This window comes from Phyllopteryx taeniolatus, chromosome 8 (assembly GCF_024500385.1).
Source record: "Phyllopteryx taeniolatus isolate TA_2022b chromosome 8, UOR_Ptae_1.2, whole genome shotgun sequence".
In the NCBI taxonomy this organism is placed as follows: Eukaryota; Metazoa; Chordata; class Actinopteri; order Syngnathiformes; family Syngnathidae; genus Phyllopteryx; species Phyllopteryx taeniolatus.
The window spans coordinates 6,904,868-6,931,106 of NC_084509.1; the positions used below are offsets into that span (position 1 = coordinate 6,904,868).

Consider the following 26,239-nt stretch of genomic DNA (forward strand, 5'->3'; position numbering starts at 1 on the left):
TGCTTTGAGAAACTCAAACCCACTACCCTAGTGACATCTCCTGGCAAGGAAAGGGGAAGTGCAAGACAGCCTAGATTTCTGTTTTCAACAATCATGTCTCTTAAGCGGAGTACACACATAGTCGCTGGTGTTGCCAGAAAATATATAGTGGGCCGCTTGAAATCAGTCGTCAGGGGGGGTTTCTGATCGAAATTTTTCTATCATGAAAAGCACTATAGTGGGGGTTCCAGCGGGGTGGCTGACCTTCAGTCTGGCCGCGGCCACCCCTGGCCACCACGTAGCTCCGCCCCTGCACATGGTGATTTTTTTTTAAAATCTGACAGACCCCACACATGACAAGGGAAAAAATCTGTATGTGTTCTTACTGCTCTCATATTGTATGGTGTAGTCTCGATGACCAACACAACGCACCAGACACACAACGATATCTCCATCGACATTCGCGACTCTCCTCCCCCAAACAAGATATCTGTCGCAGTACCAAGTGACCTGTGAGAGGCAGCATGGTGCCACAGGGCATCCAGACTGCACGAAAATAAAAAAAAATAAAAAAGAGGAAAGAGTAGTACTAGAAGCTAGACTAACATTTAGCATAGCTGATAACTTTGACGTCGCAATGACGAAGTCTGTGGCTCGGACAAACTCACTGTTGACCAGGTTTAACATTCACGAGAGTTGGTCCCCGACTCTTTTCCAAGCAAACCTGGGAGGAAAAGTCACTCTCAACGCACGCCACACCACAGGATAATCGATCAGGATCTTTTAGAGACAGCCGACAATTTAGCCTTTGTTGACTTTGATTGGAAACGGGAGAGGAACATGCACAAATCAGGACTTATTATCACTATGGGTGTACTCCGCTTAATGATGACTCTTATTGTTACACTGTGTGTTTGGCTATAGCCTATGCTAATATTTCAATACAGGACAATACTTTTATTGCTAAATGTCTTCTTGTGTTTCAGCCGCAGAAAGAATGGGCAAAGTAAGACTTATTTATATTAATATGAAAGGCCTCACACTTGAAATATATACACAATATGTTACAAACTCAAAGTTCAAATACTAAGACGCCAGACTGGTTTTCTCGTGTCTGACTTCAGGGAGGTTGCCAGCAGCTGTTGACTGTCTGTGGAGAACAAATTGACATTAGCATAGCATCAGTGGTCTGAGTGGTCCTGAAAGTATTAGAAGCACATACTTGGAACCTTCAAACTTCCTCTCCCGATAGGCGGTGCCGTTCTTCATGATGTAGAGAAGGATCATGTCACAGAAGAACACTCCCTGTACAATCCAAATTTGCATTGTATCATGCGTGTAAAACTAATTCATGAAAAAAAATAAGAATAAAAGATAGCTCTTACTTACTGCGCCCATTAAAGCTAAACCTGAGCCGACACTGATGGCTGTCGGGACAATATTGAACATTCCAGCCTATGAACAACAGGAGAATTCATTAATCCACACTCCCTTTTAACAGTTACATTTTTTTTTTTTACATATATTTTATGTTTATTTTTATTTTTTTAATTAAAAAATAGGATACATTTTTAAAAAAATAAAACAATGTCAAGTTGTAAGACTGGTTGTTGTTTTTTAATGTAGACTAATACATTATTTAGATTTTTTTTCATTTTATTTTAAAAAGTACTTTTCAAAATCATTGTATGACTGATTGTATTGTGATTGTTTTGTACTTTCTGGTAAAATGCACTCCCCAAAACAAAACAAAAAATCTTTTAAAAAAAATTATAAGGTGTGATGAATACATATTGATAAATGCTCATTTTAATACATAAATACAGAGGATATTGAAAATGAATTTTCATGCCATGAACTAAAATTACAATGAAATATAAATACAATTTTAAATGTTAACATCGAACACTTTTTATAATTTAGAAAAAAATGCATATATATGATTAGATACATAATTTAGAAAAAAATGCATATATGCATATATATATATATATATATATATATATATATATATATATGAATGAATCAGATGCACTGATGGTGTAGTGGTGCACTCGCCTGACTTTGGTGCGGGCAGTGTGGGTTCAGTTCCCACTCAGTGATGGTGTGAATGTGAGTGCAAATGGTTGTCTGTGTCTAGCTGTGCCCTGTGACTGACTGGCGACCAGTTCAGTGTGGAGTCAGCTGGGATAGGCTCCAGTGCCCCGTGACCCTAACCAGGATAAGCGGCGTTGGAAATGGATGGATGGATTAATATATATCAGTGTACTGTGTTGTGCTTTTTTTCTACATTTTATTAATGCCATTAAATATCACATTGAAATGATATACAGTATAATTTTACTATTATATCAACAATGATGATACATTTTCAAAGATTTGTTTTCCTCACTTGTAAGGTCCATTCTGAAGACCCACATTAGTTACTAAATGTGTTTGTTGTTCAATACAGAACTTCTTCAAATATTATTTGGGCAAAAGGTTGACTTCATTATTTACGTACGTCTTGTAAGTTTATCCAACATTAACATAAATTGTTTTTACCAGCATAATAAAATTGACCACCAAATTTTATATGTCATCGTCAAACAGTGCCCGCCACAGATTTTTTTTAATTTTAGTTAAACACAAAAAAAATTAACCTAACATAATAAAAATGGAACTACTTGCTGAGAAAAAGAAAATAATAAATAAAATACTTTGTTGGTTCTGCATTTTAAAAAACAATGTCCTTTGTCAGCAGCTTACACACAATTGTATTTTCTTAGTAAAACATAGAAAACCCTCATTTAATAAAAAATGTTTAAACAATTTTTTTGTAAATTCAAAGCCAAGAATATCAAGGTGCCAAACAGGACAGCAACTTGACCATTGAATAGATAATATGGAAATACATTTTGCTTACCCTCCCATTCACCATGATGTTAAATCGGACTCCATAGACTTTGTATAGGGATCGGTAACTCTCGCCTGCTGTGTTTTTATAATAGCGAGTGTGTCTGTTTGAAAGTTGAAATCAGACTATTAGCACACATTTAAAAGCACACAGATCAATTTCTTTTGGATTGTAAATAACCTAAAGTTGAATCCCATTGCAATGGTCTTGTTGGAGGCGGTGATGTCCTGGCGACTGAATTGATACTGTGGGTGACACTCAGTGTAACCTTTGTCAAGGTCACAGTCCCACTGGATCTGAATGCCAATGGAGCCACCCTAAGGCGAAACAATACATCTATTTAGTTGTGGACCTGATAACAAGATATAATAATAATGATAACACTCACAAATGTTGCCATGTCATTGAAGTTGTATCCTGCTCGTGCGGTGATGTCTCCAAGGCGAAAGATGGGGCAGTAAGGATGGAGCTTTTCATCGTATCTGCATTTCAGATAGGACACATCTGCTGTCTCCAGAATGTTGGACCTGAGAGCACAAAGCAAGCACAGTGGTACAGTGTGTGTACAGTTTCATATGCTTCGTGTATGATGAAGAACTTACTTGGAAAATTGGAATTTGGGAAACTGTATGAAATTCTTGATGTAGATGGTGAAGTTTTCCGCGTTCGTCAGCAGAGATCTGTTACAAAAGAAAAAAGCTCCGTATTTTGGCTTCCTCCCGCATTCCAAAAAAAAAAAAAAAAACATGTACAGTATATTAGCTTAATTGAAGATTAGGTGTGAATGTTCTTTTTTTTTTTTTTTTTTTTTTTTGATATCTGCACTGACATTGCCTGGCAACCAGTCCAGGTGTACCCTGCCTCTTACCCAAAGTCAACTGGAATAGACTCCAACGATCACGATTAACCTAATAAGACCAAGCGCTATAAAAAAATGGATGGATGAAATCCAATGGAGCTAACTAGAAAATAATTCAATAAAAACAATATGGTGCCTTACTTTGGTTTGAACTTTCTTTCAACAGGACACCAGCCAAAGATTTCACAGGTTCCACTGGGGTTTTCACTCCTGCGTAAGCATTGTCCACTCATGATTCCTTCAGAAAAAAAGTACATTATTTTTGTTTCCATTATATCCTATGGCAGGAATCAGAACATTCTGGACAGACTGCGTTCAAGCTAAGAGGTCTCTACCATTCATCAGGATTTCCCAACCTTTATTGAGCCATGGCACATATTTTACCTCAGAAGAATCTCATGGCATACTCAACAAAAATGTCACAAAAACTATGTACAGTATGATTAGCTCTTCTCAATTTACCCAGCTTCTATAATCTAGTAGAAGAGCATTTAACTGTTCTGCCTGTCATTATTTGTCACTGGCATGGATAGATGAACAAAGATACATTATTTGTAGTAAATACATAATAATCTTTGGACCAATTAAGTGAAATTGAACAATTTCCTGCTCCACACATGATGAGCTTTAACAACATACTTATTTGCCATGTTGTGGTCATAAGATAAATAGGCTGTCGATCTGAATTTCTATATTGTACTTAAATAAATTTAATATAAAGTAATCTGAAACTTAATATCACTCACAAGTGGAGATGATGTGTATTTTCTTGAATTAACTGTATGGTACAGTAGTTAAGTTTTGTGGCCCATGAGGAGTGTTGTACCATAACAGTTAGGAACGTCCTACCATGACCAGCCACCACGAGCTTTCCTTCTTCACAATCCTCGTCCTCCTGACAGTGTCCATCCAGGACTTTGGGGCTCTGAAAAACAAGGACCAAGCGTTTCATTGCGTTTAAATCTGGGATTGTCAACAGGTTTCAGCCTGGGACCCAGATTTTCTCATGATTATTAAGTCCTGACCCACATATATATATATATATATATATATATATATATATATATATATATATATATATATATATATATATATATATATATATATATATATATATATTTATTTTATATATATATATATATATATATAATATATATTTATATATATATATTTTTTTTTTTATTTATTTTCTTCCAAGTTTATCCTGTTTTGGAAAAGAGCTCTTCGTGTGCAAACGACTTTAAACACTATTAAGGGACTGAGGAGCAAGGCCAGAAAATTTACTTTGTATTGAGCACAAACAGAAGCAGAACATGTCAATTATATGTATTTACAAGAATAAAAATTGCTCAATTTAAAAAACCCTACACTTTACTAAATATAAAACACTGGGCTTTCTGTCCCTTTTGTCTTAATTTTAATGTATCTAAAAAAAACTGCATTTTAAAAACATGAACACTGAACACACGTGATTTTATGTCTAGTATTTGTCCATGTTTAACAATACTGTAGACGTAAATATTATGTTTTTGTAGGTTTGGGTTGCAAAATTTGTTTTTTGGTCCAAAAAACAAAACTGTTTAAGACCCCAGCGCAACTTGGCCATTACAGACGAGAAACTGTGTTTAATTGCCACACCACTTTGTTTAACTGCAATTTGATTCATAAGGTCAGAACTAAGTAGGCGGACACAAATGTACACAAGCGCAGTGACTGCGTGGCACTGGTGCATGTTGGTTGTTTTTTTGGGGTGCTGGCAAGGTGAAGGCAGTGAAGTGGATGCCAGGAACCTTTTAGAAATATGCACCTCAACATTAAACTAATGGATCTAAGGTTTAGCAACACTGATTTACACCCAGGCTCAACCAATGTACAATGAGAGAAGATTATTTTTTATTTAGTTGTTCCACTCCTTCATTTTCGATTGCATTCTTGGTTATGCGGGTGAACTGGAGCCTATCCCAGCAGACTATGGGAGAGATGGTGACAGGTTCACCACATTAACTGGCTTTTTGTTATGCTACCAGTTATGCCAAAGATATATTATATATATATGCCATTTATATGTATATGTAAAAGCCCCACAAAGAGAGGCCTAATGATGCCACTGATGTGGCCCATTGACCATACTTTGCCCCCTCTATAATAGAATGTGTATATGGCAGCATGACACACAAGTCCAGAATAGTTTCCAGATGATCAGGCCTCAAGAGAGCAAATAAAACAGCTTGAAAGTAAACACTCTGCGACAGCTTTGCACACACACAAGCAGAGGAGTTATGGAGAAACTACACAGTGACTGGTGCCGGTGCTTTGACTTAGGCAGCATGGCTGAATGGAGGCACTTGAGCTATTTCTGCAGTGATTATTCTGCTTCGGAGTTGTATTCAAAAACTAGCGTGTTTCTAATCTGTCCAACGTTTTTTTTCCAGTCACATAAAAGTCCACCACATTAGTGTACCAGTGATGCCAAAGAGGAAAAAGTGTGATGACAACAATAGAGGAGGAAATGGAACTTATTACGCCGTGGGTATGTGATACACACATCTCTGTCCCGGCTGCTCAGTACAATGTGCCTAAAATGACAGTAAATTGATGTCAATAATGAAAGAAGTATTGACTCTAAACCCTGTGAGCTTGTTTAGTATAAAAGTGAGGAGACTCACCTCCCAGGCACACAAAGTCATCCTCCCTCTGCACATTCATCTGTGTTGTCAGAGTTAATGGTGAGGACACAGTGGATTTATTGTTGTGCATAAGTTTTGCTATCCCGCGATTACCTTTTTTTTTTACCCTTGCATAAACAGTTAACAATGTCAAAATGCGTGATGCATGAGGTCGACTTGCCTTCAGTAATCTTTCCTTTGACCACTTATGTTGTTTTATTTTTAGTTTATTTTCCAGCGACATTTTTTTTTTTTTTTTGCATCACAGTTAAGAATGTCAAAATGCTCCATATAAATTGCCTATAATATAAAAGGTGGAAACAGTTTGAGTCTTATTTGCTATGGTAATAAATTGCTTAAAAAATCCAAACCTTGGTTCCATGGTTTAGCTGTAATACAACATCCCTGGATGTTACACGTGTCCACAGCAAAATGGTAAATTAATATGAATTTCTGAGTTACGTATTGTGTGTACGGTGCATCTAAAGAAAAAGATTTGAAAATTGTAGAAAACTCAATTTATTTCAGGAGCTCAATTAAAACATGAAACTCTACTGTAGATTCACTACACACAGTGAAATATCTTTTATGATTTTTTTTCACCATTTTGATCATTACAACTCGCAACGAATGAAAACCTCTCAACAAATTAGTATTGCATAAGAACTGATCAAAATGATTTTTAATATACTGTAAAAATTAGGTAGGAATTAGCCTTGTGAAAAGTATTTTCCTATTTGATGAATCTCGAATATCAGTTTCACTTTTTGAATTGAACTATCCATCCATCCATTTTCTGAGCCGCTTCTCCTCACTAGGGTCGCGGGCGTGCTGGAGCCTATCCCAGCTGTCATCGGGCAGGAGGCGGGGTACACCCTGAACTGGTTGCCAGCCAATCGCAGGGCACATAGAAACAAACACCCATTCGCACTCACAGTCATGCCTACGGGCAATTTAGAGTCTCCAATTAATGCATGTTTTTGGGATGTGGGAGGAAACCGGAGTGCCCGGAGAAAACCCACGCAGGCACGGGGAGAACATGCAAACTCCACACAGGCGGGGACGGGGATTGTACCCCGCACCTCAGAACTGTGAGGCTGACGCTCTAACCAGTCGGCCACCGTGCCGCTTGAATTGAACTACTGAAATAAATTTTAAGATACTGTATTCAAATGTATTGAGATGTACCCGAACAAAGAGTAAAAAGTTAAACTTCCTCCTTGCTTGTGCTTCGGGCACGCTCAGTGTTCTCATGCACTACAAAAACATTATTTAATTTAAAAACAATGATCAATATTTGAACACATGATGACCTTGTCCTTGAATATTCATACCTCAGCACAGTATCCAATCTTCTGATTGGGGGTCTCTAGGAAATTAGTGACAACAAAAAGAACAGCTTCACCCTGCATGTAGAAAGCAATGTATGTCATGAAAGCAACAAGTACGTACTGTATGTTTAACATTGACACTCTTATTAGTTTAGGCAAACTTTTATGTTTGCTTTTGCTTATGATTATCTCCACCTGGCTGAGGATTGTGTGTGTTTTCACCTGTGGTGGGATGACATAGTCCTCCGGCCCCCACACCAGCACACCCGACTCGGTGGTGTTGGTCACCGAGACCCCCTTCAGTTTAGTAATAACTGTGCTCTGTATGGCCTCGTCTTTCTCCTGGTAGCCCTTCTTGCTTAAGAAAACCCACCTGGGAGCAGGGAGAAAGATTCAAGTACTGTAATTGCACATTGATCCTCATCAAACCAATTACACATCTATACTAATGTATCCTCATAGGGTTTCAGCGGGTAAGCAGGAGTCTACCACCAACCCATCGCAGGACACATATAGGCAAGCATTCACACCTATGGACAATTTAGTCTTCAATAAACCTAATATGCATGTTTTTCGGAATGTGTGAGAAACTTGGCATATGCAAACGCCACACAGGAGAGCCAAACCCAGGACCTGTCGACTGTGAAGCAGACGTGCTAACCACTCGTTACCATGCTGCCGAGAATAAAAAACTTCAGTATATTCAAATTAGAAAATGTTTTTATTATTTCACAAAGCCACCGTGCTGCACCTCACAAATGCATCTGATATTATTCAAGATTAACTTTTTTTTAAATATATAATACATATAGACTTTAAAAAAAATGTTGCTAGTGAGTGAACACATTTTTACATTCATCTCACTGATGAACTACAATTAATCATAAGGGTAAGGGTAGATACTTTATTCCTGTACAGTATTTCATAATGTTTGAATTTTAAATCAAAATGAATATAGTGTATGTAGGATCTACAGGATAGGCCATACGTTTTTTTGGTGTGTTTTTCTTTTACAAATTATTTTTCAGATCCATAAATATTTTTCCTATGTATGGAAACGTATGTCCCACCCGAAGGGACAGGCGGAATCACAGATTCACTTACCCTATAATGTAACCGATGATAGATAACTGGATAAGTCTGTACAAAATTCCAACTTTTTTGTTTTTGGCCACTATGTATTTTTCCGTTTTGTAGTCCAAAAAAGATAAAAATCGTCCTTTACACCCACTCGCGGCCATCCTGCGAACGTCGCGTCGGTCGTCGTCACATCAAGAAATGAGACGATCGAGCCCCATTTCGGAAGTCAACAACTCGCCCCTGGCTCATCTCTGCTCCTGCTGCAAGTGGACGAGCCTGCAGTTGGATATCACCAGATGCTCTCCTCTCACCCACTGCCCCTACTTTTGCTGTGAGTGCGATGATATTTTGGAGGAGGGGGGCATTATCGAGACGTCATCTCCTGCGCAGGTAGTGAAGCAATTTACACGAGATAAAAAAAAAAAAAAGCCTGTTTAATTTGTGTCCCTCCTTTAAAATTTTAAGTTTGCTTCAGGTTTTCTCTCAATAATTTGTATGTAACTGCTAATACGTGTATATATATATATATATTTTTTCTTTTCCTTTGCATTGAATTATTTGATCTATTTTAGTACCCCAAGACTCAATTTTAAAGGTACTTACTCATAATTATATATTATTAGCACAATCTAATGGAAGAACAAATGTTCTTTTTTTCTAAAAGGCACCTATTACAAACGATTTAGAGAATGCTGTAAACTCTATGTTTATTAGGCAAATGATATTCACAAAGCCAGAGTGTTTTCATGTAACCCAAATATTCACGTTTTACTCTGAACTAAAAACAACAACAACGCAAACTTTCTAAAGAAAATGCCATGAAAACCTCGCACATTCTAGCGAACGTAAAAACAATTTCCATCAAAGACACATTTAATAAGTGATGATTTTTTTCCTGTCTTTTTTCTCGCTCACTCAAATCTTATCCCTCGCACATGTTTCTATCTTCATTTTATGATAGTTCGTTTATAGTTATTGTTTTTTTTCCTGTACAAATAGTAATCTTAGTCTTGAAATTGTTGAAGCTGTCATTTTATATTCACATTGGTACTGTTCTGTAAGACTGTATTTTTAATATATGTTTGTTTTACTCACCTGTACTATTTTGTTATTTCAATGAGTAAAACAAAAATGTTTCCGCTCATTCTGGTCACGTGTCCACCAATCGACCAATAGGAACGCACAACGAAATAGTTTGCGGAAGTAAATCTTGAGTGTGTGGTTTTCGAAACGCCAGGACTTGTTGACAACTTAATTTCATCATTATAATGGTGGTTTAGGGCACAGTAGCAAACGATATTGTTATCTGTTACCTATTCTATTACTTGCTGTAATAATTTACGGACCAGTAATGTCCAAATCGACGACGAAGCACCTGAAAGAAAACGAGTCAAAACGGTTGCCAATCTACAAGCATAAAGCTAAACTGGTACAGGCCGTGAAGGAGAGCCCTTTTTTGTTGGTCACAGGTGAGACTGGCAGTGGGAAAACGACGCAGCTTCCACAATATTTGTACCAAGCAGGTAAGCCACCCTGTTATTATTGTTACTGTGATAGTAAACGTTGTGTATTTAACTGATCGCAACATGTGCACAAGTTTAGTTTGCGTGGTGTGTGATTGTCATGTTTCCTTGGCAGGCTTTTGTAAAAATGGCAAAATTTGCATCACCCAGCCCCGCCGGGTGGCTGCCATCACGGTGGCTCAGAGGGTTGCCCATGAGATGCAGTGCACTCTGGGAAGAGAGGTGGGCTACCAGGTGCGCTTTGACGACTGCACAACACAGGTGAGAGACCAGCACAGAGGCACCCTTTGCAGACAGTGTTGTGAGACAATGTGATGTGATGTTACGATTTGATTGAGGCAGGATACGGAGGTGAAATATATGACAGATGGCTGTTTGTTGAGAGAGGTCCTGGCAGACCCTGGACTTTCTCACTACAGCGTTGTGGTCTTGGATGAGGTCCACGAGCGAAGCCTCAACACTGTGAGTTAGCACATCCTCTCTAGCAATGCAGGAGTATTGGTGCCACAATGAAAATGAGTAAATTTTAACGTACTTTGCGAATAAAGTGATCATTTTAAGGAGTCTATTTCATTATTACTACAAAAACTTGATACTGTGATGTGCCAAAAGACTGCAAATCCCAGCCCCGCCTGTGTGGAGTTTGCATGTTCTCCCTGTGCCTGCGTGGGTTTTCTCTGGGTACTCCGGTTTCCTCCCACATCTCAAAAACATGCGTGATTGAAGACTTAATTGCCCGTAGGTGTGAATGTGTGCGCAAATGGTTGTTTGTTTATATGTGCCCTGCGATTGGCTGGCGACCAGTTCAGGGTGTACCCCGCCTCTCGCCCGAAGATAGCTGGGAGAGGCTCCAGCACGCCTGTGACCCTTGTGAGGATTAAGCGGTACAGAAAATGGATGGATGGATATTATGACTGTACTGCGCAAATATGACTTTTTTTCCTACGTAATTAGACTACTTGTAAATTACGAGTTAAACGGCTTCAATTCAAGTTCAATTTCAGTTCAATTTCTTGTATTGTGACTTTGATTGACTAAAATTCTGATTTTATTCTCATAAAATTGACTTATGTTGTAATACATGGGGGCGGAACGGTGGTCGACTGGTTAGAGCGTCAGCCTCACAGTTCTGAGGACCCGGGTTCAATCCCAGGCCCCGCCTGTGTGGAGTTTGCATGTTCTCCCCGTGCCTGCGTGGGTTTTCTCCGGGCACTCCGGTTTCCTCCCACATCCCCAAAACATGCATTGTAGGTTAATTGACGACTCTAAATTGCCCGCAAGTGTGAAGTGCGACTGGTTGTTTGTTTGTATGTGACCTGCGATTGGCTGGCAACCAGTTCAGGGTGTACCCTGCCTCCTTCCCGATGACAGCTGGGATAGCCTCCAGCACGCCGCGACCCTAGTGAAGAGAAGTGGCTCAGAAAATGGATGGATGGATGTAATACATGGAGTTTATTCTCATAAAATTCCAACTTTATTCCCATAAAATCTTTAATATTATCTTATCCTTATGACTTTATTCTTGTAACATAACTAGTCTCGTAGTATAATTACGTTATTTAAATTTAAAAAATCGGACTTTGTTCTTGTAAATTGAATCTTTTTCTCATAGGTTTATTCTCGTAAAATTTACTTATATGATAATGAGTTTATTAGGGGTGTAACAATTCATTCACTACGTCGATGTGATTTATATTCCTCCGATCAAACTAGATCAATCTGTGCTCAGGCCTTCCGAACGTAATATATTGGTTTAAAATTGTTTTCAAAGGTAATCAATCGATTGTATCAATACTAGGGAATAACACATTGGATTTACGTGCGCCAGACTTTATATGGATGTGTGTAAGTGACTCACCTTGGTGCACTTTGAAACCTTTCAAGCAAGCTTAGCTTAGCTCGCTAGCCTCGAGACACGTTTTGTGGTCATCACAATGCTAAGCAGAGATCAAGTGTGAGTGTAAAGTGTTGTGAAAATGTTTACAGTATAAATTTTGAGAGCGTTGCTGAATGCGCATGCTCTGTGCAGCCGTCGGAAGAAATATTTGTAGCTTTTGAAAGATACCACAATACGAGGAGGAACTTTGTCGGACATAAGAGGAGAACGAGCAACAGCATCAACTACTGGGCGCTGTTTTCAAGCCTCACGTTGTTGTTACAACAAGCGGGTTTGTTTACTTTTTTACAAGCTGTCTAAGTATTATTGACACAAGTCCTGAAAGCTTTTCCTCGTGGAAACCTCACAGTGCTTCAATTTTAACCATTAGTATTTGACTATTTAGGACAGGGAGGCTCATTTATTGGGTCCTGGGACTCCTTATAGTGGAGACATTTTTCCAAAGACCCCCTCATAATTCTAACACCAATTCAACATCATTTTTGAGGAGAAAACTGGCCCAACAAGTAAAATCATAGCTGAAATAATATAAATAACAATAAGCTGCTATTTTCACGCTTGTTTTATTGCAAAGCAATACAAGTACAACAGCAATATCTTTATATTTAATGACCATAATTAATTTTACCTGATTCCCATACAAGAAACAACAGCAATCTAGGAAATTTCATCTGCTGTGTCCAGTATCCATGTCACAGTCACACTGGTTTAAATTTGCGCTAAAAAGTTACCAAATCGATTTCCATCCACTGCATCGCTTACTATCGTATCGTTCTAAATGAACCAATATCGTCCTTGAATTGAATTGGCAACCACGAATTGTGATAGGAAGCGAATCATTGTTAAAACGAATTGTTACACCTCTTGAGTTTGTTTTCAAAAATTACAACTTTATTGCTATAGTATTATGAATTTTTGTCTTGGAACATTATGACTAGTTCTAATTTTACAAGAATAGTGTCATAATACATGTCTAAAAAATTTGAACATTATTCTTTTAAAATTTACTTTCATCTCACAATGAGGTTATTCTGATAAAAATGACATAATTTATACCCGTAAAATTCAGAACATTTCTCAAAATAGTACTGCTTTATTATCAAAAAAATACTTTCATACTTATGTACTGACTTTATTATTAGGACCTTCTCAAATTAGTTATTGCTTGTAGCATGTCTTCATTCTCCTAAGATTATGACTCGTCTCATAAAATTCCGACGTTGTTTTGTAATACTTAGTAGTACTTATTGTTCTTGTAGTATTTTATATAGTTTTTGTTTTCACTGTGGTCCTAATACTGCTTCATATTCTAATCAGGCGGCATCTATAATGACAATTTCGAGCCTTCAAATGATTCCCACACTTAACTAAGTGTCTTTACATCACAGGATATCCTCCTCGGTTTACTGAAGAAGGTTTTTTCTAATCCGGCTGAAGCTATGAAGGGCCGAGCTTTTCCACTGAAAGTGGTGGTGATGTCAGCCACCATGGAAACAGACAAACTTTCGTCTTTTCTTGGTGACTGCCCCGTATTTGCTATCCCCGGAAGGACATTTCCTGTCACCTGCACATTGGGCACTGCTGTGGGACCTAAAGATCTACAGAGCACGGGTTATGTGAAAGAGGTACCATGCTGAACTTTTAAATGCCACGAAATAGTATCTTGCGCCTCCAAATTGTACCACTTTGGCGGCATTTGATTTTGGAGGTTCAGCTGTACCGTTCTGCCAGTGTCCCTCAAAGTCTTGTTGTCTTTGTAAAGATTAGGATTACTTATAAAGCCTTTATGTCACGCCGCAGGTTGTGACTCTGGCTCTGGATGTTCACACCAGTGAGAAGGCCGGCGATATTTTGGTGTTTTTAACAGGTCAGCTCCGCTCATCACTTGAGGTATGAATCTCTGAAGCCTGTTGACATCCAAATATATTGATCTGTCCATGTTTGACAGGTCAGTCAGAGATCGAGCGGGCCTGTGATTTGCTGTTTGAAAAGGCTGAGTCTATAGACTACCGCTATGACGTACAGGACAAAACAGTAGATGGGCTCCTTATTTTACCCCTCTATGGTTCCATGCCAACTGGTAAATGCATACAACTGCCGTCATGCACTTTCATTTATTAACAATATGGAATAGCATTTTCTAATTTCAGAAAGTCAAGTTGTAAATCAAGGTATGATTGTATACTGTATTATCCTTCTTTGTCCTCTTCACAGAGCAACAGCGGCAGATCTTTCAGCCTCCTCCTCTGGGAATAAGGAAGTGTGTGGTGGCCACCAACATTGCTGCCACATCTCTCACCATCACTGGCATAAAGTGAGCATGCCGCTTTTATGCATCTAACACTATAATGAGCCAATTAAGATGGCACTAAAGTCGCCATGTTGTGTTTTCAGGTACATCATAGACAGCGGCTTTGTGAAACAACTCAACCACAACTCCAGAGTGGGCATGGACATTTTAGAAGTGGTGCCCATTTCAAAGTGAGTCATATCTCCCGATGAGTTAAGCTTCTTGTTTTGTCAGCAACAACAAATAAATGTATTAGGTGATTTCCTGCCGTTAGGAGTGAAGCTCAGCAGAGAGCAGGCCGAGCTGGAAGAACCTCAGCCGGGAAGTGTTTTCGCATCTACACCAAAGAGTTCTGGGAGGAATGCATGCCCGAATATACTATTCCTGAGATCCAGAGGACGAGTCTGACTGCAGTGGTCCTCACACTTAAGTGCCTGGGTGTACATGACGTCATTAGGTAATGTGACTCTCAATTCGAATGCAATCAGTTTGTGAGAAGAGTTGACTTCTAAGTTGTTCTAATTTGTTCCTTTCGCAACCTGTAAAAATACCAATTTTCAATCAATAACAAGACCTCCGTCCACTCAGCAAAGAGGAAACTACTCATGCTGCAATGACTCTCCATAACTTCTGCTAACAACTCAGGCTAAACTTTGCACCTCCTTGACATATAACAATCTTAAACAGCCGAGGCGTCCATCCATCCATTTTCTGAGCCGCTTCTCCTCACTAGGGTCGCGGGCGTGCTGGAGCCTATCCCAGCTGTCATCGGGCAGGAGGCGGGGTACACCCTGAACTGGTTGCCAGCCAATCGCAGGGCACAAAGAAACAAACAACCATTCGCACTCACAGTCATGCCTACGGGCAATTTAGAGTCTCCAATTAATGCATGTTTTTGGGATGTGGGAGGAAACCGGAGTGCCCGGAGAAAACCCACACAGGCACGGGGAGAACATGCAAACTCCACACAGGTGGGGCCGGGGATTGAACCCGGGTCCTCAGAACTGTGAGGCTGACGTTCTAACCAGTCGTCCACCGTGCCGCCCAGCCGAGACGTATCACTTCAAAATACTTCCTTGACATCAACTACAAGTTTCCTATTACCCAGAGCTTTCACGGCATCTGTGCATTTGAACGGGCACAAAAATTATGTAGAGCTGCAAATAGGTGAGTTTTTCAGCAAATAGCTGAGGATAGATTCCACAGAAGGGGAAAAAATGCAAATAGAGGAATATGTTAATAGCAAATTCACTATAATCTAAAGTGAATTTATTTGTTCCAGGTTCAAACTGATCCCTTCATAAAACCTTTATATAACTGTCCAGTCATTGCTTTAAGTAACATTTTAAAGTTCTCAAATGTTATTAAACTATAAAGAATAGTTAACCAATGTATTATGAAACCATAATAAAGTAAAACAAATCACACTTTGAAATTAAGAGGGTACAGGGTAAATTTTATGTATTTATAGTTATGGCTGCAATTAATAAGTATTTTGTAGTGTTAGTGGGCAGCTGTGGCCCAATGGTTAAGATAATCGCCTGCCACCATGGGGGACCTAGGTTCAAGACCCCGACTGGACCATCCACCAACATCCCCCGGACTCACGGCTGGGGTGTCCTTGAGCAAGGCACTGATACCCAGAAATGCTCCCCGGGCGCTTCAGCTGCCCCCTGCTCCAGTGTGTTCCACTAACATGTGTATGTGTTCACTGTGATGGGTTAAATGCAGAGAACAAATTTCGTGTGCATGCATGCATGTTCATGACAATAAAAGATGATTCTTCTTCTTCTTCTTCTTCTTGACAAAAGAAACAAAACAGGAAATGTTAGATTTTGGTTCTATATACATACGATTACACTTTTCCTTTTTTCAATCACCTGTTGTAGCATCACAAAAAACACAAACCAACTAAAAAAAAAAAGAAAAACAAACCAAATCCTTAAGAGCACCAGTTGTTAGCCTGTTTGCCAAATACAGCCACACTGTTCTTTAATTCAGCTCACCGAGCAGTTACATTATCAAGATTATTTTTATATTTTTTTGTTTTAAATGTGGCTGTTTTTTCATAAAATTGGTTAGTTGAAATGTATTTGTTTCTTTTTTTGGGGAGGGGAATTCATCCCATTAAGTAACTGGTTAAGTCAATTTATAAAAACAATAAAAATGTTTACCTATTTTATGAAACAATTGTTTGATAAAATACAATTTAAAATGAGAATCAACTTTTTTTATGTTTTTATTTTTCTACTCACCTCTAATGACCTGCCCCATCTGTCTCTTTTAAAAATCAAATGTGGCCCTTGAGCAAAAAAGCTCACCTACCCCTGCTTTAAATGCTCACTTATTACAGTCTCAGGATTTGCTGATGTCTCGCACATCCTCCATTTTTCTCCACAGGTTTCCCTATCTGGACCCTCCAGAAGAGAGGTTTATCCTGGAGGCGCTGAAACAGCTCTATCAGTTTGATGCTATTGACAGGTTTGTGCGCGCGTCATCTGTTTTTGGTATCGTTAGCACAACAGCATTGGCCGTGACGGGCGCCATGTTTTCTGCTAGGAGGGGTCGAGTGACTCACCTGGGGGGGCTGATGGTGGAGTTTCCCCTGCACCCGGGCCTCACCAGAGCCCTGCTCAAGGCTGGCTCGCACGGCTGCCAGGACCTGCTGCTCCCCGTGGCTGCCATGTTGTCTGTAGAGAATATCTTCATACGGCCTGGTAATATTATTCTGCATCAATTGGCAACATTATGCTGAAACTCAACCATCAAACATATTCCTTTGAAAGTACTAAAACAGAGTGAGCCCCGCCATTCGCGTGACCGAGCCCAGCCGTGATTGGCGGAAATTTGCGAGTAATTGACACCCCTCAAAAAGGGTTATTGTACTTTAACTGTCCTTAGAAGCCACAAGGTGGCGGCATAAACAGTAATAAAAAAATTTTTTTATATACTTTCATGTAAAATATGTTTTTATCTGATTAATTGATGGAATAAATGATAGCATAATTGATTCTAAAAATATTCTATAATGACTGCCCTAGTTTATTTCTGATATATGTAATGGTAGCTTAAGGCCCGCCGCACACCGAGCGATAAACTGAGATTTGTTTTTATGAGTGACAGACCGCAGTTGCATGGTGTCGCAAACGTCCTAGAGGTAACGGCCAATCAAAAATGCCATGTTGTATCACATTATCTTTCAACAAAAATGACATTTCTGGGTACAAAGCGAGATCCACCTGGTCTCCATCAAGCTGTACCATACAGTAAATATATAAATATAGTGTTTTACAATAATGCTTAACTATATTTTTTTATTGAATATGTACCTGTGGCTGAATAGGGAGTCTCATCAAAATGCACGAGTGCAGTAGTCAATGAATGGTAGTATCACTGCCAACAGCCTCTCAAATACAGCGTTGTGAAAAAGTATTGGCCCCCTTCTCAAATTCTTCTTCAAAATGAGTATTGGATTAGATCGGACTCCAATTTTGCCACTTTTATACAACCAGTCCATTCGTAGCTCCGCTCCAGCCCTTCTAACCAGCAGTGCTCTGACGGCATGCAGAGCCCACATGATCAGGTTGTTAAGGTGCTAAAGGAGTATGAGTGAATGTTGCTTGCTTAAAGTTGTTTATTAACACTCTAGTTGAAGTTCATTGTAAAACTAAACACACATAACAAAAAAAATACACCTATTGAATGTTCAAATACATCACAGACTTCGTTTCTTCATTTTTGTTTACTGAAATCGCTAGCGCAAAGCTTAGCACACAATGAATGAAAAACACTATTGACAAGCTAATGAAAATTAGCACTGAATTTGTGGCACTTATATCTCTCAAAATAATGACTATTGGTACACCAATGCTGTATACACATATACAAAGAAGCAATATAATAATACCCTCTGTCATATATTCTTCAAACTCTGTGAAAAAATAGTTATTAACAGTATTTGATCGTGACTTCTACTCTTTGTTACTGCAAGTGTGTAGTTCGTTGCGTGCACCACACTGCCCCTCAGATGTGCCATGATGTGCACGGCAGGAACAGCAATGCCAACAAGGCACACACAGAGACAGCTGACCACCTCGAGCCTCACTCCATGAGTCCTATCTGCCACAACATTGTCAATAAAACTAAACCCCAGTTACAAAGAAGAAGACGAAGTTCAAAAGTGTATTGCCACACGTGGAGAAACCAAAAGCTGTTCCCACCATATACTGACTAAAAAAAAGCCTAAATTTAACTTGTTATTTTGCACTAATAAATAGTATAAATAGTATATGTATTTGTTTATTGAGGTTATTTTTCATGGTTTTCTTCTTTTTTTTTTTATTTCATCTATTTTATGTGTAGAATATGCTTATGTTTAAGTTAAGCAGTGGTTATGTTGCTATTTAAATATTTGTTTTTATGTTATTGTTTTCTTGAAGTTATTTTCTCATTTTTAATAATTTTATTCAATTGTAGTACATTTCTATGTTTAAAGTTACTATGTAAACCATTGGTTAATAGTGTGTCAGTTTTTCCTCACACCTACTGTTGCTGATTATTGTTCTCTGTTTGACTGACATCACTTGATCAAGCCTTCTCTAACATTCCATAGTACAAAATAAGTAAAGTATGTATAGTTATTTCTGATATTGGTTTGGACTGGTATCGGTTTTGGACAAAACTCGAGGCAGCAATATTGTATCGGATCAGAAGTGATAACGTTGGATCGGGACATCCCTAGTCTTTAGGCTCCTTGCACAACCTTGTCCAAATTTTGGTAATGAGTGTCACCAAAACCAAAGAAAAAGCAAAAAAAAACACCCAGAGTTAAACCTTTGATTCGCTGCACTGAGGTCTCACATGATATTATGCAAAACAGCTGCTTAAACTAACTAAACTTACTAACTAAACTAAACTTATGCGACTTTACAGGCAGATTTTTCCTTTGAGATTGTTTGGTCAAATTGAAAAAATGTAATTAGTTTGAGTGCTGAGTTTGGATATGAGCTTTTACTCCAGTTTGCCTACTGTATGTCTTGTCTAGGCGACCCTGAGAAGCAGAAAGAAGCCGATCAGAGTCATAGAGCCCTGGTGGCCAATAGTGGCGGCATAAATGACTTCAGCACACTTCTTAGTGTGTTTCAACAGTGTAAAGCCAGGTACCAATCACTGCGGCAAGATGAACATACATTGTTTGTCTATTTCTTTGTTTTTGTATTCTACACAAAATGTATTTGTTGCTCTTGTATTCCACAGCGAAAGACCATCAGTGTGGTGCAAGGATAATTGGATCCACTGGAGGGCGCTCAAATCCGCCTTCAGTGTGGAGACTCAGCTGCGTGACATCCTCCTTCGTTTGCAACAAGTACTGTACAGCACTTATTGGTAGCTGTGGGAACTTGTGTTTTTACCTCATATTAACCTCCTGTTTATCATTCCAGAGGAGAGATTTCCCTGTAGAGAAATTTGATGGCAATAAAAATGAACTCTTTCGACGGTGCCTGTGCACAGGGTACTTCACCAATGTTGCCAGAAGGTAATATGGAGACTAAATGCCAATCATTCATATTTAATGATTGTTTGAGATTTATTTCATATTCAGTGGAACCTCAAAGGTTGCTGTTTGGGTTGGATTTGTTCAACTTTAAAATAAAAATTTCCTATTGAGATCAGTTATAGTTGGAATCAATTGTTTTAAAGTTCCAAACTGTCGCCACTATAAAAACTCGATTGAACTTTATTGTCATCTAAGTGCACTATAGACCTTTTCACAATGACATCACACGCTGACATATCATTTGACCAAGGCAGAGCGCAAATGGATGGAATGATGAGTTTAGCCATCTTCTTTACCGCCGTAGTTTGAATGTTTGAAATGTCACGGAAAAAAATTGTTACTCCAGCCAAATTGCTTGGAAGGAAGATAGCATGCATAATTTACAATTTGATGTAATGGAAATTCAGACATGGTTAACATGATCATTGAGAGACTGGCCAATCAATTGACTTTTCTCTTGCTAGGTCGGATTAATGCCACAGATGTGCTCTTTTGATATGTAATATGGATAGCGAGCTGTAGTCGACTGGCAGGCGAGCCACTATGTTTTGCTAAATAGCTCAAAGAGAACCCAACCAAACATTTTATTAAAATGCATTCCAAGGGAATATAAATTTATATTTTTTGAAACTATACCCTTTGGGGTATGTCTGACAGCGTGACCCCAAACACCGTTTGTCACCGTTTTCATTTCATGTCACCTGGAGTCAGTCACTTTCTGCCACCCGGAAGTACCCTGTCGCCTATTGTGTACAAACATGAAAAGGTCTATCAGCAGAAGTTACAAAACCAATAAACACGATTATGAAAGAGGTCTCTAATGCAACTCACACAAAACACAACACTAGTGTAATATGAAGTCATCCACTATTTTAATGTAAAATATCAAAACATATCACACAGCTGATAGCACTCAACTTTTGATGACTAGTGACTGGGCTAGCTAGTGGCTAGCATAACGAGCTAACATAGCAGTCTACATTTCAATGTCGTTACTGTTTTAGTTCATTCGTGGACATTTTTCTCTTATGTTCTCACCACCAATTTTTTTTTCCCCAGAAAAAAAATCACTAACTTGCCCGTAGGTGTGAATGTGAGTGTGAATGGTTGGTTGTTTGTATGTGCCCTGCGATTGGCTGGCAACCAGTTCATGGTGTACCCCGCCTCCTGCCCGATGATAGCTGGGATAGGGTCCAGCACGCCCGCGCCCCTCGGAGGAGAAGCGGCTCAGAAAATGGATGTATGGATGGATGAATGTATAAAGAAAGCTTACTTTAAAGGTCCTGTATTTTGGACATTTGGACCTCCATAAAGTGACTCTCTAACATGGACAACAAGTATAAAAATGTGAATTTTATTTTTAAAAAACAACTTGTTTTTTTCATACGAATGTCTAGAAAACGCCCCTCTGATAGCTGGGTTGACCCAGTTTTGTATCCGCTTTGTACATATTTGGCTAAGACCGCCCCCTTTCCTCTGATTGGTTACCTGAGAAGACCCACTTGTCAGAGCACACGTGTTTGTTATGTTGACAGCGCTGGCTCGGGAACGAGAAGGGAAGGCAGAGGTCTTTGCTAGTGAAGTAGATAAGCTTGATAAATTCGTATGATTTCAGGCCTCTCGGCAGAAAAACATCTGGAAGTCAGGAATGCGTCGATGATTTTAATTCATATTTCACGTTTACTGAGGCACCATAGAGACAATATTACATCCCAAACACTAGAAAAAAGTTGGTTTGGCAAAATATGTCCCCGCTAAGTAAACTGTATACTGTAATTATTCCGTTTTTTTAAATTTTATTTTATTATTATTATTTTTTTTTTACCATTCATAGATCTGTTGGAAAGGTATTTTGCACAATGGATGGTCATGGATCCATGGTTCACATTCATCCATCGTCATCGGTAATATTATTCAAATTTCCTTTATTACCATTTCTATTAGTATTAAAGCTTAAACCCCGATTCTACTGTAACTGCTATCCTCTGTGTTCCCTTATTTCTCTCAGCTTTTTGACAAGGAGATGGAGCTGGACTGGATTCTCTTCCATGACATGTTGGTGACGTCACGTGTGTACATCAGGACGGTATGTCCCATCAGATACGAGTGGGTGAAGGATCTGCTGCCAAAATTGCACGAGGTAGACGTTTATGAACTAAGCAGTGTGGCGAGAGAAGAAGTCACTGATGAGGAGGTGACAAAGTGGGAGAGGAGAGACGCTGCCAAAAGGCAATCAGGTCTTTGAGATTGTTTTTGAATCCACTGATTTTTCTTTTTAGGGAATTGCCACTTTATCACACATGTTCAGTATTGGCATGATTTGTTTTGTTTCAGAGGTTTCTGGTGAGGATGCCTTGAAGAAGGTGGAGAAGCGAAATGACGAAAGCAGTATCAGTGATGCACGCGCTCGCTACCTGCAACGGAAGCAGCAAAGACAACAAAATAAAGTTCCCTGAGAGTGTGCTGAATTGTCTTACTAGTGAGGACAAAGAGCATACTCGTACATGGACAATTCAGAACTCGTAGGATATCAAATAAATGGTCCAACGGGTTTCCATATGCATGGACAGCATGGACCTGATTCACAATGTTAGCAATGCTGTTGTGGTATTATTTTTTTAAAATTACATTCTGACAATAAATATTTTTTATACATTTTTAATAATTCTTCTATCCTTATCCATCCCTTCACTATGAAGTGCCAATTTATTCACCAGGGTATACATTCATTATAAGGGACCAAAGAAAATCCATCCAAGTCACAGCATTAGGTACATATGTGCCTCTGATTTTAATTCTGCTCTGTCTGAGAGTAGCCTCCCTCTGCCTTCGGGAGGGGAGACGGGTCCTGACTGTTGTTTGTGCCTATGCACCAAACAGCAGTTCAGAGTACCCACCCTTTTTGGTGTCCTTGGAGGGGGTGCTGGAGAGCGCTCCTGCTGGGGACTCCATCGTTCTGCTGGGGGACTTCAATGTTCACATGGGCAATGACAGTGACACCTGGAAGGGCATGATTGGGATGAACGACTCCCACCTCCGACAGAACTTTGCTCACGTTCCGGGTGAGGTGGGGGACATTGAGTCCGATTGGACCATGTTCCGTGCCTCCGTTGCTGAGGCGGCCGACTGGAGCTGTGGCCGTAAGGTGGTCGGTGCCTGTCGTGGACATCAGCGGTGAGGGATGCTGTCAAGCTGAAGAAGGAGTCCAATCGAGCATTTTTGGCCTGTGGGAATCCTAATGGGTACCGGCTGGGCAAGCGGACTTAATCTTTGGTGGTTGCTGAGGCACAAACTCGGGCGTGGGAGGAGTTTGGTGAGGCCAGGGAGAACAACTGTCTCAGGAGGGGGAAGCAGTGCACCATCAACATTGTGTATAGTGGGGATGGGACGCTGCTAACCTCGACTCGGGACGTTGTGAGTCGTTGGGGAGAATACTTAGAAGACCTCCTCAATTCAACCGACATGCCTTCCCATGAGGAAGGAGAGTCTGGGATGTCTGCGGCGGACTCTACTAAAAGCTCCTCAGTGGCAAGTCGGGAAGTCGAATCTCAGATTTAGGAGGAGCAGTGTGGTTTTTGTCCTGGCCGTGGAACAGTGGACCAGCTCTACACCCTCGGCAGGGTCCTCGAGGGTGCATGAGAGTTCGCCCAACCAGTCTACGTGTTTTGTGGATTTAGAGAAGGCGTTCGGCCGTGTCCCTTGGGGAGTCCTGTGGGGGTACTTCGGTAGTTGGAGGGCGTCCCGAACTCTGTCTGTCTTTCCCTTTTATATAAAACATTGATGATTAAATCGCCCAATTGTTAGTGTTACAGAGACTATTTATACATTTTGAAAAGACCTGTACATCCATCCGTTTTCCGTACTGCTTATCCTCACAGGCGTCGCCGGCGTGCTGGAGCCTATCCTAGCTATCTTTGGGCGAGAGGCGGGGTACACCCTGAACTGGTCGCCGGCCTATCGCAGTAGTTCATAATTTTATAGAGAGCAGTGATTCTCATTGTGTGGTTCGCGGGCTCGCTCTAGTGGTATGTAAAATAATTACTGCATAAGTACAGTTTAGTTGCATTTCAAGGAGTCTTAATGGTCCATATTTCGTATTCGTTACTCAATAAAATGAAAGTGGCAGTCATTTCCAATAATATCAATCAATGTTGGAGCAACTGGTGAATAACTAATTGAAACGCCCCTTTTTCATCACCAAAATCAACACGCCCCATGTCTTGGTGTGAAGTCAGTGGGAGAAGTGGAGACCAAATTCACTGCGAACCTGGTGTGGAAAAAGGAATGTACTATACAAAAAAAGTGGCAGTATTTAATCATATTTTATATATTGTCGCAGTTGTGTGGGGGGCGTCCACTGTATTTGTACTGTACTTTCCGTCCAGGTTGTGGGCCCTTTGCGCGTCATTTCCGACTGGAGTGGCTGCCTGCCTGCCTGCCTGCCTGCCTGGCTGGGGGGGACGGAGTTGCGGAGCGGAGGGCTTTCGCGTAGACGAGCAGCAAACGGGAGACACTCTAACCCCACTAAACCAACAGTGACGCTGTTTAATATGTCCACGAGTTGAACATTATAGCCGTCGTATTACGCTCTCTTGCCCACCGAGTAGCGGCCCGGAGGATTTGTTCGCTCTCTCGCTGGCTCGCTTCGGTGACAAACCGAGCACGCCGTCGCCGCTGTTGTTGTGAGAAGAAAAACAAGCTAGTCGGCTAAGCTTGTGTGATCATTGACAGAGTTCAATACACACAAGCGGAGAGTGATAACCGGCGGGGGGACCCTTGTGCAGGGCTACTTGTGGAACTCTTCAAGAAGTGGAAATATTTCACAGTGGAGGTACGTTAAAAAAAGGTGGAGGAGACGGGGGGGGGGGGGGGGGGGGGGAGCCGGCGTGGTAGTAATAATAGAACGGGAGACGAGTGAGGTGGCTTGCTCGCGCGCTAACTAGCTGTTAGCTCGGGGAGCTATCGTGGTTAGCTGTCTTGTTTGTTCAGAAATGTCACGCTCGCGGTCCCCTGGAGCTGTGTGGTGAACGGCCAACCCTGCTATGGTGGACAAACTAGTTTAAGCGTGGGAAGCAATTTTCCGCCTTCTGGACGCCGAGCGACACTGTTCGCTGACCCGTGCTACTTTAGCTTGTAGCCTCCACGCTATAGTGATGGGGACGTGTTATGAGACCGTTTTGCAGCATGCTGTTCTAAAATTTATTAAAACACTATATACACGGGTAGCCATAAAATACACTCCGCACTGTTATGTGGGTTTCCCGAATGTTCATTAACTAATATTCTTGCTGCTTTTCGTCACAACGACAGTGAAAGTTTTGTTGTGCTCCATATGTTTAAATAGTGTCAAATCACTCACCCTTTGGCTACAATTTAGTGCTGGGCGAGGGCGATATGGCCTTAAAATAAAATCTCCCCAAATGACCAAAGATTTTTGTTCTTTGGTTTCTTTACCCCTTCTGGGAGTTGCTTTATTCCCAAACTTTGAAACAGGTTTTTCCCCCCAGCAAGTTTCCCCCTAGTAATAACTTGCAATAACTTATTCAGAAATATTAAAATTCATATTTTTATTTTCTATAATGTGAATATTTTTTTTTCCATTTTGTCAAAGCATGTATGTAAACATGATTCTTAATGAATTTACATTTAACAATGCAACCCCTGCAGCTCTTTCACACGCCTTCTCATATCGAGTTATGGTTTAGGGCTATGACGATTATTTGAATACATTAAGTGAGTCAATTGCCAAAAAAAAAAGGTTGAAGTAAAATCTGCCTCGAAGCTTCGTAGGGATAGGGCAGACTAATGTTACAGCAGTCACACACACCACTCCATGTAGAAATAATTCAGTGCTATGGTGGCAAGCCAGGAGGTGTTTGTAAAGACAGAAAATGTCAAGCGTTTAGAGACCATTTCACATTCAACAAGGAAGACCAAGTGTAATAATGTGTACCTCAGCAGCTTGTCTGATCAACACAAGGTACCATATTGATGTTAGCTAATTTGATATAGCTTACCATTGCTAGTTAATAGGGATGATAATTGATAAGAAATTATCAATGTTGATGCCATTATCGATTTGATTCCTTATCAGTGCTCATATTGATTCCAGATAGGTTGTTGTATATGAAAAAAAAAACATGCACAATGTTGTTGGTATA

At 40.0% G+C, this 26,239-nt stretch overlaps 3 protein-coding genes across 9 annotated transcripts in view; 2 read left to right on the top strand and 1 right to left on the bottom strand.

The window, feature by feature from the left end:
• Positions 1–795: 795 nt before the first annotated feature.
• On the bottom strand, positions 796–9,241 carry LOC133482163 (P2X purinoceptor 5-like). Of its 3 annotated transcripts, XM_061781927.1 has the most exons (12): positions 8,836–9,239; positions 7,954–8,104; positions 7,735–7,806; positions 4,584–4,659; positions 3,876–3,972; positions 3,478–3,555; positions 3,264–3,402; positions 3,056–3,192; positions 2,885–2,978; positions 1,369–1,434; positions 1,202–1,284; positions 796–1,129 (listed from the first exon to the last, which is right to left on the bottom strand). In XM_061781927.1, exons 1-12 carry the CDS (start codon positions 8,970–8,972, stop codon positions 1,066–1,068), a joined length of 1,194 nt encoding a protein of 397 aa, XP_061637911.1. In that variant the 5' UTR covers positions 8,973–9,239; the 3' UTR covers positions 796–1,065. The 3 variants fall into 3 exon arrangements, with proteins under 3 accessions (XP_061637911.1, XP_061637912.1, XP_061637913.1); XM_061781928.1 differs by lacking the exon at positions 7,735–7,806 and having other exon boundaries at positions 8,836–9,241; XM_061781929.1 differs by lacking the exon at positions 8,836–9,239 and having other exon boundaries at positions 7,735–7,769; positions 7,954–7,977.
• Positions 9,242–9,976: 735 nt separating this feature from the next.
• On the top strand, positions 9,977–22,735 carry dhx40 (DEAH (Asp-Glu-Ala-His) box polypeptide 40). Of its 4 annotated transcripts, none has more exons than XM_061781925.1 (17): positions 9,977–10,334; positions 10,450–10,595; positions 10,677–10,796; positions 13,620–13,856; positions 14,032–14,098; positions 14,180–14,311; positions 14,446–14,545; positions 14,626–14,712; positions 14,796–14,978; positions 16,922–17,002; positions 17,081–17,238; positions 19,566–19,680; positions 19,778–19,886; positions 19,963–20,057; positions 21,913–21,982; positions 22,087–22,164; positions 22,413–22,735. In XM_061781925.1, exons 1-17 carry the CDS (start codon positions 10,163–10,165, stop codon positions 22,434–22,436), a joined length of 1,974 nt encoding a protein of 657 aa, XP_061637909.1. In that variant the 5' UTR covers positions 9,977–10,162; the 3' UTR covers positions 22,437–22,735. The 4 variants fall into 4 exon arrangements, with proteins under 4 accessions (XP_061637909.1, XP_061637907.1, XP_061637906.1 ...); XM_061781923.1 differs by having other exon boundaries at positions 9,978–10,334; positions 22,087–22,315; XM_061781922.1 differs by having other exon boundaries at positions 9,978–10,334; positions 16,922–17,238; positions 22,087–22,315.
• Positions 22,736–24,324: 1,589 nt separating this feature from the next.
• The window catches only part of akt2 (v-akt murine thymoma viral oncogene homolog 2), a 35,375-nt gene continuing 33,460 nt past the window's right edge, over positions 24,325–26,239 (top strand). For both annotated transcript variants that reach the window (XM_061783329.1, XM_061783330.1), the window contains exon 1: positions 24,325–24,909. The gene's annotated coding sequence lies outside the window, so the exon portion shown is untranslated. The remainder of the gene's footprint in view (positions 24,910–26,239) is intronic.

Coding starts and splice junctions, on each gene's coding strand:
- LOC133482163 (XM_061781927.1), bottom strand. CDS start 8,972: ATGGCCGCGAGTGGGTGTAAAGGACGATTTTTATCTTTTTTGGACTAC. Junction 3,973..4,583: donor GCTCGTGGTGGCTGGTCATG/GTAGGACGTTCC, acceptor TTTTTTCTGAAG/GAATCATGAGTGGACAATGC. Junction 1,130..1,201: donor AGGAAGTTTGAAGGTTCCAA/GTATGTGCTTCT, acceptor TGTTCTCCACAG/ACAGTCAACAGCTGCTGGCA.
- dhx40 (XM_061781922.1), top strand. CDS start 10,163: ATGTCCAAATCGACGACGAAGCACCTGAAAGAAAACGAGTCAAAACGG. Junction 14,713..14,795: donor GAAGTGGTGCCCATTTCAAA/GTGAGTCATATC, acceptor TCCTGCCGTTAG/GAGTGAAGCTCAGCAGAGAG. Junction 19,681..19,777: donor TTTCAACAGTGTAAAGCCAG/GTACCAATCACT, acceptor TGTATTCCACAG/CGAAAGACCATCAGTGTGGT.